The 12,355-nt window shown below is 52.3% G+C and overlaps 3 protein-coding genes across 3 annotated transcripts; 1 reads left to right on the forward strand and 2 right to left on the reverse strand.

Moving 5' to 3' along the window:
- Nucleotides 1–6,840: 6,840 nt before the first annotated feature.
- LOZ57_003238 (uncharacterized protein) lies at nt 6,841–7,915 on the reverse strand (the record flags this gene model as incomplete). The annotated part of the gene is made up of 2 exons (XM_049252289.1): nt 6,841–7,466; nt 7,528–7,915. The coding sequence occupies 2 exons, from the start codon at nt 7,913–7,915 to the stop codon at nt 6,841–6,843; spliced, it is 1,014 nt and encodes a 337-aa protein (XP_049108793.1).
- A 371-nt stretch (nt 7,916–8,286) lies between these two features.
- On the forward strand, nt 8,287–9,806 carry NPT1 (nicotinate phosphoribosyltransferase; the record flags this gene model as incomplete). The annotated part of the gene is made up of 4 exons (XM_049252290.1): nt 8,287–8,335; nt 8,414–9,033; nt 9,096–9,519; nt 9,583–9,806. The coding sequence occupies 4 exons, from the start codon at nt 8,287–8,289 to the stop codon at nt 9,804–9,806; spliced, it is 1,317 nt and encodes a 438-aa protein (XP_049108794.1).
- A 464-nt stretch (nt 9,807–10,270) lies between these two features.
- Nucleotides 10,271–11,375, reverse strand: LOZ57_003240 (uncharacterized protein; the record flags this gene model as incomplete). The annotated part of the gene is made up of 4 exons (XM_049252291.1): nt 10,271–10,671; nt 10,730–10,786; nt 10,865–10,903; nt 10,967–11,375. 4 exons carry the CDS (start codon nt 11,373–11,375, stop codon nt 10,271–10,273), a joined length of 906 nt encoding a protein of 301 aa, XP_049108795.1.
- Nucleotides 11,376–12,355: the final 980 nt, after the last annotated feature.

Below are 12,355 nucleotides of genomic sequence, written 5' to 3' on the forward strand. Positions count from 1 at the left end.
GAAGGTGGGTAGGGCCGGTTCCTGGGCGGTCTGTGTGTCGTCCGGGGCCAACAATCCCCTCCTTCCTCGCCCACGGCTGCTGCTGGCTTTGTCCGGGCCGGACGGGGGGACATGCAAGTAAGACTATCGAATCGCGGGGAGAGGGCTCTTCATTTTTTGGGGCTTGCCAGGGAGGACGGCGTGATGCTAGTTTTTTTTGGTTCTTCTCTCTGTATTTCTCGGTTTTCTTAATTTTTGGATCGGGGCCATATTTCGATCCGGTCCAAGGCCAGGGGAGGGGGCAGCCCAGGAGCTGCTAGCACTCCATGGAGGACGGGAGGACGGAGTAGTAGCAACCGCGTGGAAAAAAGAGTGCATCCAAGAAGCACAGGAAGGGCGAAGGAAGGGCCAAGACGAATCGAGCGGCAAAAAAAAAAAAAAAAAATAGTTCAGAGGGTATCAAAACGAAGAGACGAGCCAGGGAGGAGGAGGAGGAGGAGGAGGAGGAGGAGGCGGCGGCGAGCACGGCTTTCCGCGGAGTTGTTTGTAGCAGGCCAGCTGCGGCGGGATGGATGTCTGGGGCAAAGGGAGAGAGGGTGTGGTCGCGGCCTGTTTTTTTGGGGGGGGGAGAGGGTCGTGAAACTGCGGATGGCGATGATGCGACACGGACGACGGGCGGCGCGACGATTGTCCGGCTCTACTTGGGGATGGGCGGCAGCGGGCCCTTTGGCGGCGGGCCGGGGCAGGGAGGGTATTGGGAGGAGTAGGACGGCATTGTGAGAGAGGTGTGGTGGTGGGAGATGGAGATAGAGATAGAGACAGAGTCAAGAGGGCGGGTGGGTGGTTATGTGTGAAGGAGTGACGGGTGAAGGAGCGTGAAGAACGAGCGAAGAACAGGCCGAAGACGAAGAAAACGAGCAGCAATAATAAATAGTTAAATAAGAAAACCAAAGGCAGCACAACCAGCCAGCGCGCGGCGCCCCCCAAGGCCGGCGGGCGGGTAGGCAGGCGGGCTATATAGTAAGATCGGCCTAAATTACGGGCTCCACCGCCACCGGCCGTAGGGCGGCCGTGCCTGACAGCGTAGCGTAGCGTAGCGTAAGTATCTTCTTCTCTTGTTTCACAGCCTTTTGGTGGCCGCTCGCTCGCTAGAGCTGTGGGTTAGTTAGTTAGTTAGTTAGTTACGTAGCCAGCCAGCCCGCCAGCTGCTGGTCTTGTCGTCGTCGTGTCGTGTCATCCTGGGCCCGCCCGGATCAGCGGAATCCTGTCCTCGCCCATTCCTCTCTCCCGTAGTCCCGCCTACTCTCTATCTCCGTTCTCCGTTCTCCAGCTCGTATTATTCTTATTCTTATTATTATTACTATTATCCTGCGTCTAAGACACACTGTCACACACCCACCAGGCGTCTACACACACGCTCAGACAGACCCTCCCCTCGCTCCCAGGCAACATCCCGGCTGCAACGCCGTGGCCCCCCCTTTCTGCCGGCCTCCGTGCCAAAACCGTCAATAATATCGTCAGGGCAGTATGCACGCACGCACGCTCGCTCGCATGCATATGTATGCATGGCGGGCTGCAGGTTGTGTTATGTACGACGCATCCCTCCGATTTCCGTTTCGTCGAGGCGTCACAGCGGGATTCGGATGGTAACTTAGGTAGTTAGTTAGTTACTTAACTAGCTATTCGTTACACGCGCGCGCGCGCCAAATTAAAAAGACTGGCGGAAGTGGGGGGCGTTGCAGGAAAATTTGATGGATTGTTAATTCCCCGTTTTTTTTTTTTTTTTTATCTTTTTCCACGGGAAGCAGGACCGCCGAATCTCCAGAATCAAATAATAATAATATTAGGATTACGCTGCAGAGAGCAAGCAGAAAGGAACTCCGAACAGCTCGCAGATGGCTGTGCGCGCGTGTGGCTGTCTACGGAGTACGGAGTATCACACCTCCCAGCGTCACGCGCGCGCGCCCGCACCCGCACCACACCCCCTGTCTCACCTGGGCTGCGTGGGAGACGAAACAGAGAAAACAAGGGAATCATCATCATCATCATCATAATAATACCGAGAGCGCACTCGAATCCACGGCCGTCCCGACGGAATGGGGCGGCAGGAAGATGGACGCGCATCCTTTCAGCGGCTGTTCCTGGACCGGCGCCAACTCTTTATCTATCCATCTCTCTCTCTGTCTCTCTTTTTTTTTTTCCAGAAGGACAGCGTGTGTGTGTGTCTAGGATGCGCGGCGATCCCGCGGGCGTTGAGTTCGCCTTGTGGGAGCGAGCTAGCTACGCGCCCCCAGCCGGCAAAGGAGCGAGGAGGGAGGCATTGTTATTGTTATTATTGTCATTCCTCGACTCCCACACACACGCGCACACGCGATACATATTCTGGAGTTACAGACTGAACCAGAGAAGAAAAAAAAAAACCATCAGCAATCCAAAGGAATAATACTAATACTGCTCTGCTAGCTAAGAATTAATCATAATAATAACACCCACGCCGTTACATTCTCCGGCCCACCCCTCCCCCCTGGCCATGCGGCGGCCCGGCGTCGACTCACTCTGAAATCCAACGTCTGACACACACACGCGCGCGCTCGCTCGCTCGCTCGCTCTCTCTCGCGCGCGCGCGTGCACGCAAGACCCGGCTCCCGGGATCAAGGGGGGGTTTGGAGTCCGATGAGGTCATGGTCAATAAAAAGAAAAGAGAGAAAATGCGAAACCGCGCGGTGTCGCGTCTTAGGGGGTATGTCAAGCCGCGTTTCAGGTGTGTGTCGTCGCAGCAGGGGGGGGGAGCAAGGCCGAGGGAGAGGCTGAAATAATCAATCATCACAATATGGGCTGTTCTGACAGAGCTGCTCTCTTTTTTTTTTTTTTTTCTTTTTGGCTTTTGTCTGCCGGTCATCGACCACACCTCGCTCTGACTCTTTTCTCGCTGCCGACCCACGTGCGAGTCAGTCCGCGCCAGCTCTTGCTTTCGGGATCTGGCTTTGCCCAACTCTTGTTTTGCCTTTCTTTCTCTTCGTTTCCGTAATTACACTGGTTCTTCTTCATTATCCATCTCTGCCTTGGCCTGGACCATGACAAATAGTGAACTAACCACCCGATTAACATACAAGAAAAGAAATTTATTTTTTTCCTTTCAACACACGCGCCTCCACCACGCCTTTGCTCAAACGAGTATGTGTTGAGCGGGAGAAACTGGCGAAAGGCTGTTTTTGCCCCAGCGGTTTAAGCACCGCGGATCCCCAGGTCGGTACCAGACCTGCTGAACTGTGGGTGGGCTCCACCGGACACCTAAAAAAAAAAAAAGGCCTGCAGAGCCAGATGGCCGTGCTGTCGCGGGCGAGGGCCAGAAGTGACACTTAAGCACAATAATGATACAGCTTCCTGCTACCCCGAGGACTTTTCTACGGCGAGGGTGGTTCGTTCCTTGTTGACTCTAATGCCTGCAATCGGCCTTGGGGTCATTTGATACTTGCCTCTTGTGACAGTTGTCAGTCGACCCATCTGCCGTCGGATCAGCCGAGGAACAAGCAAAATCGAGAGCCACAGTAGTTCACACAAAAAGCCATTGGACCTCGCCATGTGGCTAATGTGGGAACTATAACTAGTAGTGGATATTAGTTTACACTTTTGGCGGGCAAAAAAGGATAAAACAACAAAAAAGGTTCTTGATTGAAAGAACTACTATACCAGGCTAAAGAGTTTGAAAGCAAACAAAAAAAAAAGTTCCTGAGCCTTGTAAGGCTCTGCGGCGGCGTGGCCATGGAACATCGATGTAGGTATGTATGTATGTACGGAGTATGTATGTGTGCACCACTACCTTCTAGCAGAGGGTGAGAGCAAGATGAGCCTGCGTTGATCTCTCCATCAAGCAATCTCCACCCCGTCAACCAGGGGGGGTACACATACACATACCTCCATGCAATGCCAGCCTGCCGCAGCGTACATCGTACGATGTGCCGTGCCGTGCTCTCCCACCGCGGAAATGCCGATGCAGCAACCAAAAAGCGAAAAAAGAAAAAAGAAAAAAGGGAACACAGATGTCTGGTGGCTTCTTTCGTGTGTTTCAGCCTCCCGTCGCTAGCTTGACGGGCACGCAGCAGGGGCAAACTGATGTCGACGAACAAAAAAACAGAAAGACAAAAAAAGACTTCCCCCGCGGCGAGCTGCAGACGATCCCCCGCTGCGTCAGACCCAAAGCGGCAGGCCACGCACTCAGCGGTTGGTGGGCAGAGGTGGTGGTGGTGGTATGTAGCTTTGATGGCGTTGCCGCAGCCCCGTGGTTCGCACACCGGCCCGCCACCACCACCACCACCACCACCAACAGCCGGGGCGTTGCAGCGGCCCTACCGCGCGTGGGTTTCCTCGGCCCCAGCACGCAACCTCCGGCCAGCAGCGCGTAGATCGCCGCCGCGGCACCTTCCCGATGGGGGTCTCCCGGCAGCCTCCCCGAGTGAGTTCGTTGCTGGGCCGGGTGGGGAAATCCGCCGGGCCCTTGCAGGCTGAGAGAGTACATCCGAAGTATATACGGAGTAGTTGCTTCTCTTCGTCTGGCCACCCCCGCCCTCAGGCCAACTTGAGGTCTGGTGGTGGTTCAGGTGGTGCTTGTGGTTGGGGTAGAAAAAGATACTTCCCCCGCCTTATCTCAGTAGTTAGTTAAACTGACTACTGAGTTTGGTGGCGGGCGGCGGGCCGCGACTCGACGCGGCTGGACTGGACGCACCTGGCCTTGCGCCTGGGCCCAGTAGTAGTGGGCGGGCGCACGCTGCTGGTCCATTTGCAAATAATGTGTTCGTGCGGGTTCGTGCATTCGCTCGTGCATCGGACCTGAAACGCGTTTCGTCGAGGGGGGAGAGGACAAGAAGAAAAAGGGGGGGCCACGCAATTGAGAGCAAAAAAAAAAAAAGTCAAAAGAAGAATAAAAATGCGGATCTCAAGACGATCGCACGCACGGGCGGCGTTTTCGATTAACTATTATTTCCTTGCTTTTGGTGCGCAATAATGCCCACGCCTGTTTCGCCGTACGGAGTGTAGCTAAATGATTCTGATTATTACACGATGATGACGATGATGCTCGCGTCCAAGCTCCTACAGGCTCCACCCGCGCGATATCGCGAACGACCTTGCTCAGGCGGCGGGTTGCCGACCTCAGAGGCCGTCCGTCTCCACCGCGGCCTGGCCGTTTGATTAGATCGTTCGTTAGTAGACCAGGAACTAGTTCGCTAGGCGTGGGCCGACTCCAGCAGACCCTATGTATTCGCATTACCAGCATCGCACGCAGACAGACTCTGCCTGACATACGTACGTACGTGCAGGGTACGCAGCCACGGCCCAATCGTCGGTAATGTTTCTGGCCAGAGCGCGCGGAATATTTGTCCTTCAATCATAAAATGCTGCAGCTAGGCTTAGACCGCCGCCGGGGCGCGCGGTGCGCGCCCGGCGCTATCGCTACTTCGCCTGCATTAGCTGAGTTAGAGATTTGGGAAATCGTCCCGAGAAATGCGGCCTGATTTCTCTTCCGCCCACCCCCGTTTATCGTGCTTTGGGGGGCCGCTTTTCCCTCTCCCGTTTGCGGGCGGGTTTTGCGATGTGTCATATCTTCTCTGCAGATGGTGGGTTTTCAGCGCCCCGTCGTAGCCTGATTGCGGCCAAGGCTGGGGGAGCCGTGAGCGAAATAACCAACTACTAGCTAGCTACCCGCAGCGCCAGTGTTGAACGCCGTCTGCTCGGGATTCATTTTTGGGGCCCCATCGTGCATTTCGCGGTCGTTTTGGCGGTCAGGATTGAGCCCTTGTACTCCGTACTCCGTACTCAAAGCCGTCCGGCGGTAACTAACTATATGTCTCCATAGTATGAGCAGGGGTCTGGCATCCCGTGCCCCAAAGATAGAAAAAGCCACGGCGCGCGTCGCCCTGACCGCCCAAGTCAGCCCATCGGCGCAGCCGCTCCGATACCAGGCTGGCGATAAATAAGAATGCGATCGCATGATGATATTCTCGTATACATCCAGATAACGCATCCCAGAGTGCTGGGAAAGCCAGGGAAGCAAATGTTGTGCATGGGTTAGCGACATGGAACAAAAAACGTGGTCGCGCTTGGATCGATCACCCCCGTAAGAATTTAGGCCACTTCCAGTCATCGTCGTATTTTCCCCATCTTGGAGAGAAACATGGGGCATCGCAGGTCCAGGGTCTGGAGAACCACTACACGTAAAGGTGCACGCGCTGATAGGTCTGTTTGAAGGTAGGTACCTATTTTGCACATGCAAATATAGAAACAAGCAAGGTGCATGCCTCATTGATATCCTTGTTACACGAGACAGGTGTTTGAGGCTTCCATATGTCTTTTCTGTATGTTAGATACTCCGTAGTTTTGCTCGATCAGGAAAAAAAAAAAAGAAAGAAAGACAGTAGGAGGCGGTGTAAGATCCGCAAGTCTGTGTTTGAATACTGGACCATCAAACATCCATTTTCGATGTACGTATGACCAGGCGATCAGACACCATGATGTCACGTCTTAAAAAAAAGGGGAAATAGTCAAGTGACATATTTGTTAATGACTGTACCCTGGTCCTAGAGCAACATGTGGTGAGAAGGATCTCTTTCAGAGGCCAGCACTGACCGAACCTGTCGGAAATTGAATGACTCTGAGAGCAATAATACATAGGCGTCTTGGACGCCGAGGAGCAGCCTTCAATACGGAGTAGTAGTGGTGTTGTTGGGGCCTTGGTTCTCAACACGACCTCCGTATATATCAAAATACTGGAGAAAAAAAAGCCCCTAGACAGTGCCAAGGAGAACCATCGGTTGGCAGGCATCTCGTCCAGCGATAGCGCCTCGCGCGGCTCTCCTTCATTTCTCGTCACAGTCCTGGCGGCGCCTGCGTGCATATCCACTCCTCCATCAGTGCCTGGTTCGACGGCTGCTCGCCAGCCGCCCTTGTGGATGATTTGGCCTTATTCGTATTATCTTTCCGCGTAATCAAAAGACACAATATCCAGCCCCAGATGTTGAAACCGTCGTACGTCGTGCTCATTATTCCCAATTTTTTGTCGTCCGGTGGGACGCCGCCGTCGCTCCGTGTTTCGGTCTTGTTTCGTTTGGCCGCGCGTGGTGGTGTTTCATCGTTGCCGCCGGCAGGCGCGGCAGCCGTGTCTTGATCGTGCCGTCGCCGTCGCCGCCGACGTCGGGGATTGCTTTGCTCGTCGCCGCTCTCGGCATCGGCCGCTAGAGCTTCAGGAATGTCCGCTAGGTTGATAGGGGCATCGTCGTCCTCTGTCATGAGTTGCACAACAGTAGCAGGGTGCTCGCCGTGATTGCTGCGGTCGTCGTCGTCGTCGTCGGCAATTTGGATCGGTTCGTCATTGCTCCCTGTCAATTTGCTGGCGTTGCCGCTGATCCCCCTGCTGCTTTGAAACGATTTGTGCCGCGTCGCGATCGCGTGCCTAGTCCCGGTTTCCCGAAGGAAAATCGATACCTCGAATTCATCTGTTTTACCCCCAATTAGCCCATATCCCCATGCGACAAAAAAAAATTGCAATTCTAAAACAAGGAGCTGCGTAGGAGTTAAACGAGCCTTCCACTAAGACGTCTTTGACCGGTTTGCTCTTTTTCTTCGCGCGCGCTCGCTCGTTCTCTTCGCGGAGCTTAGGCAGCACTAATGGCCGAATGCTTTGGAACACGCGCGGGAGCACGGGATCACGGGAATCCAGGAGCCAGCGCGAGTCCGCCGGATTCTCCAGATAGATCCGGCACTCCAGCACTGAGTACTTGCTTATTCGTAAATACCGCCGAATGGGAGCCATTGGGCCTTGTTTTGCGGGAGGTGCTTGAGATGGGACGTCCCGAGGTCGACGGCGATAGCTGCCTGGCGCAAACAGTGCAAACACAGCGCACCTGATGTCAGTTTCACTGCTCCGCGGGGCGTGCGATACCATCTGCGCTGCTGGAGAGCTGAACAGCTTGTGTGGAAGGGATTTTACTGCAACCGAGGAGCGCATTTAAACCTACCCTCTGCTTTATTTTGTGGTTTTGGCACTTGGTGGTGGTATAGATATACCCCTCAACTTTCGCAAATATGGGACCCAGCCCGAAGCCCCTCATTGAAGGGGTGTTTTCACTGCTAGACACAGACTTGTATAAATTAACAATGCAATGTGCTGTTCTAAAGTATTTCCCTGATTCTGGTATAGTTATCAGCCCCATATCCCTTTGCATTCTGATTTCGACCTTAGATTGGCGACTTTGCGGCTTACATGGCTTAATATAAACAGAGGTAATCTATTCATATACAAACCGGACTAAAGATATGAAGTTTACAAGGGAAGCATACACTTGGTTACGGATACAGATTGACAGTATGTGCCCTGCCATGCATATTTAAAATCCAAATGTGTGTCAAAAAAATTGAAACTAAGTAAGACTATCAACGACAGACCTTTCAAATATATCGTTAACCTCTGAAGAACTTGAATTTCTAAAAACACGCTGTTCTTATCTAAATGCTGCCCATATCCAGTATCTGCACGACTTTCGCTTCAGACCCTCAGAACAGGTCAACATCTCTTTCGTCCCAATAAATGACACCGGCGCCGACTCAGATCGTGGCGATATCAGACTCTCCGTAAAAGGTCTTTGGGTCGAGACCATCCTCTACGAAATTCCGCTATTAGCATTAACTAGCGAGGCATATTTCAAGTGGTGCGATCGAGATTGGGATTTTCACCAGCAAGAGGACAAAGCATTCAGGAAAGGATGCACGCTGTTGCAGCAAGGGTGCATCTTTTCAGAATTTGGGACGAGGAGGAGGCGCGATTACCATACCCAGGATCTTGTTATGCGGGGATTATGTCGCGCCGCGGAGGAGGCCCGCAAAGAAGGGTGGAAGGGGAAATTAACGGGGACGAGTAATGTTCATTTTGCCATGAAGTACGGGGTGGAGCCCGTTGGAACCGTGGCCCATGAGTGGTATATGGGAATAGCTGCTATCACGAACGATTATGAAAATGCCAATGAACTTGCACTGAGATATTGGCTGGGTTGCTTTGGCGAAGGGGTAAGTCAAATTTCCAGAGTTCTGCCTACAAATATAATTTAAGCTGATGCCATCGCTGCAAGGTTCTGGGGGTCGCGTTGACGGACACATTCGGAACACCAGACTTCCTGGATGCGTTTAAGAAGCCGATTCCAGCCTCCACAGCTGCCACGAAGAGCCCGGCGAGTGCATTGACGTCGTCTGCGCACAACCAGAGTAATTTTGGTAGCCTCTCTGAGGCAGAACCAATTGCTCCTTCGATCGAAGGCAGTAGCCAGATACCCATTAAGACTTATGCTGATGTTTTCACTGGCGTGCGGCAAGACTCTGGTGACCCTGTGCATTTTGTTAAGATGGCAAGGGAATTCTATGATAAACAAGGAATTAGGGACAAGAAAACCATTGTGTTCTCTGATTCCTTGAATATTGAACTTTGCTTGGATTACAAGGTCATCGCCGAAGAAGCCGGGTTCTTCCCCGTTTTTGGCGTTGGGACATTCTTAACTAGTAAGTGTCTTTTTCCTGCCACTTTGTTATCTTACTGCAGTACTGATTTAGATAACTATGTAGACGATTTTCTAAATCTATCTGACGGCAAGAAATCAGTGCCTCTCAACATTGTGATAAAGGTCTCCAGTGCAGGTGGAAGACCAGCAGTGAAACTGAGCGATAACCTTGGTAAAAATACGGGTGATACGTATACCGTGGCCGAGGTCAAGAAGCGGCTTGGCTACGTAGAGCGTGATTGGGAAGATGGAGATGAGACCCGACGTTGGGGAAAGAAAGGTGATTAGGCGTTTTGGTGCAATGGTGGGCTGATAGACATTATTAGGTAGATTAAACGTGGACTACAATCTATACAATGTTGGCTTTTGTGCTGTTTTGAATAGACCATAACTGGCGATTGTGCCATCAAGGGTTATTGGATGATGACGATGATGATGATGATTTACCTTCCAGTTGTCTCCTTATACATTCACATCGCCTAGGTGCATCAAACTGGTGGTGGGCCTCAAGCAGAGATATTTCTTACGCTTATCTTACCATCGAGTGGCAGTATCATGCGTGGTGTTTATGGCAAAAGGTAAATGCCGACGTTGTTTGGATTTATATTCATACGTTAATCTTGTTATTCGATAGATATTATTCCACCCCCTTTAACCGTTAAAAAGTCGAGCCGGTCTCTTAAACAACAGCAGAATTTATTGATAGATTTGATGCCCAAGGCACGAGTGGAATAATCAAACGAAGGTCACAGTTAATTCTCGGCTTTGCATGCCGTTACTACCGTGGCAATCCACTCCATGGGGACAGGTGTATCAGCGCCGTACTTCTCGTTCCAATATTCCAGCAGTGCAGGCGCGAAGTTAGCGGCGCTCTCTTTCCTCTGCTCCTCACTCCAAAATTTGACTGGTATGAAGTTTACAAGAGGGGTCAATACGCGGATCAACTCAGACGGTGGGCTGGGGGCCAGTGTCCTTGGTACGAGAGTGATTTGTATGTTCTTGCAACCCCGCTTCTCTAACTGAGATTTAATCCAGTCAGTATCGTGCCATGGATCGCCATTTTCGAGCGCCATTGAGAACTCTTCAGGTGTCGGCTGTTTAAGGTTGCCGGGCATGGAAGCAATGGCGTCGTTGATGTCATTAAGCCATCCACCTATTGTAGGTCAGTTCAATGAGCAACATAGTCTACTAGAGAGCAGGCTATCACATACTTTGCTTCCAAACGGTGAATCCAAGGGTTCCCCCCGGTTTAAGCACACGGAGGCATTCTGTTACACGCGTTAGCATGACTTGAGATATACTGCGTGTTTATCAGGATATGTACTACGCATATCACTCTTGCTTACCGTCAAGACCCTTTTGGCCGTTTGGAATAATCATGAGACCTAGAAGTCGCACAGATGATCAACACTCGTTCTTTACCAAAACCCGCTGCATGCTTTACTCACCGAAACACGCAAAGACATGGGTATAATAATTGGCTGAGAGTCCAGTTGCCTGCATATCGGCGACAGCAGTATCCGTATTTTTCCATCCTTCCTCCTTTATTCTTGCTGCAACGGAGCCAACCATTGCCTCGGACAAGTCAGCGCAGGTTAACTTCCATCCGCTGCTGCGATTGCGAAGCGTCTCTTGCAAAACCAACGAAAGCGCCCCAGTTCCACAGGCATTATCAAGGATGCATAGTGGTTTTTCATTGTCAATGTCAGATATAACACCAGATTGGTCAACCAACGATCTAGCAAAGACCACTGTCACCCTCTCCGAGATGCGATAATCCTCGACGATCTTTGGGTCATTCCATATATTTTCACGGGTATCGGGGTCGTCAAGACGACGTTCCGTTGCTGACGCCATTCTCTTTAAAACCAGAGAGTGAAGAAGCACACTCTTTTGCGGGATAGTGTAAGGAGTACGGAATAGAGGGAAGAGAATGAATGGTCTACTACTGTAGTATCGAGATTGAAGTCGGGCGCCACATGATACTGTACTCCAGCCTATGCCGCCATGCCTGTGTATAGTTACCGCAGCGGAGTCCCCCGCCGCCAACAAAGGGCCGAGGAGCCATCAGCCAGCCCACTAACTACATGGTAGTTTCCCGGAGAGAGTGGTCTCGGTGGCCGATTCGCAAAGAGCGAGGCGGTTTGTCAGGTGGCTTGCACGTGACACCGCGTTTTCGGGCGTCTCCACAGTTGGGCCGTAGGGCTTCAACCACGAGTAATTCAACTTCGTATCTCGCCGTCTCCTCCTTATGGCCAACACGTTCATCAATGGGTGGCCTACGTCCCTGAGTCGCTTACATGATGGAACATAGGTCTAGCTCTCGCGACGTTGACAGGCCAGCTTACGAACGGGCCGCGAGTACCCGTGTCGCGGGCATGCACTACTGGATATATCAAAAGGGCCTCTCGGAAGGGCCTCTCGGAAGGGCCTGCGGCAAGTTCGCGTATACCATATTTGCTCCTCGTATGAGTCCGGGGTCTTGGGCCCCTGGTCAAGCTGACTTCCTGTGTTCCCGCCCAGGAGGGCGGAGTCATGCCCATGGCCACCAATTGGACCGAAAAGCTTTGGATTCGAACTGGCCTCATGGTCCAGAGAAAAACGAATGGCTGGGCGACTGACGAGCCCGCAAAACCTCAACACCCACCCTGGTTCACAAGGTGGTCTGCGAGAGAACGTTTTACGAACTGGACGGGAGTCAGCAGCCACTGAGCTAATTGGCGCCGCCCTACAGAACCCCGCTGCGGGGCAAAAGTTTTCTTTAGGACCTGGAAGATTTCGCTTTTTTATAGGCCAGAGAGGGCTTCATAGGCCTGCCAACTATCCAAAAGCTACTA

This window comes from Ophidiomyces ophidiicola (assembly GCF_022830035.1).
Source record: "Ophidiomyces ophidiicola strain CBS 122913 chromosome Unknown scaffold_10, whole genome shotgun sequence".
Classification (NCBI taxonomy): Eukaryota; Fungi; Ascomycota; class Eurotiomycetes; order Onygenales; family Onygenaceae; genus Ophidiomyces; species Ophidiomyces ophidiicola.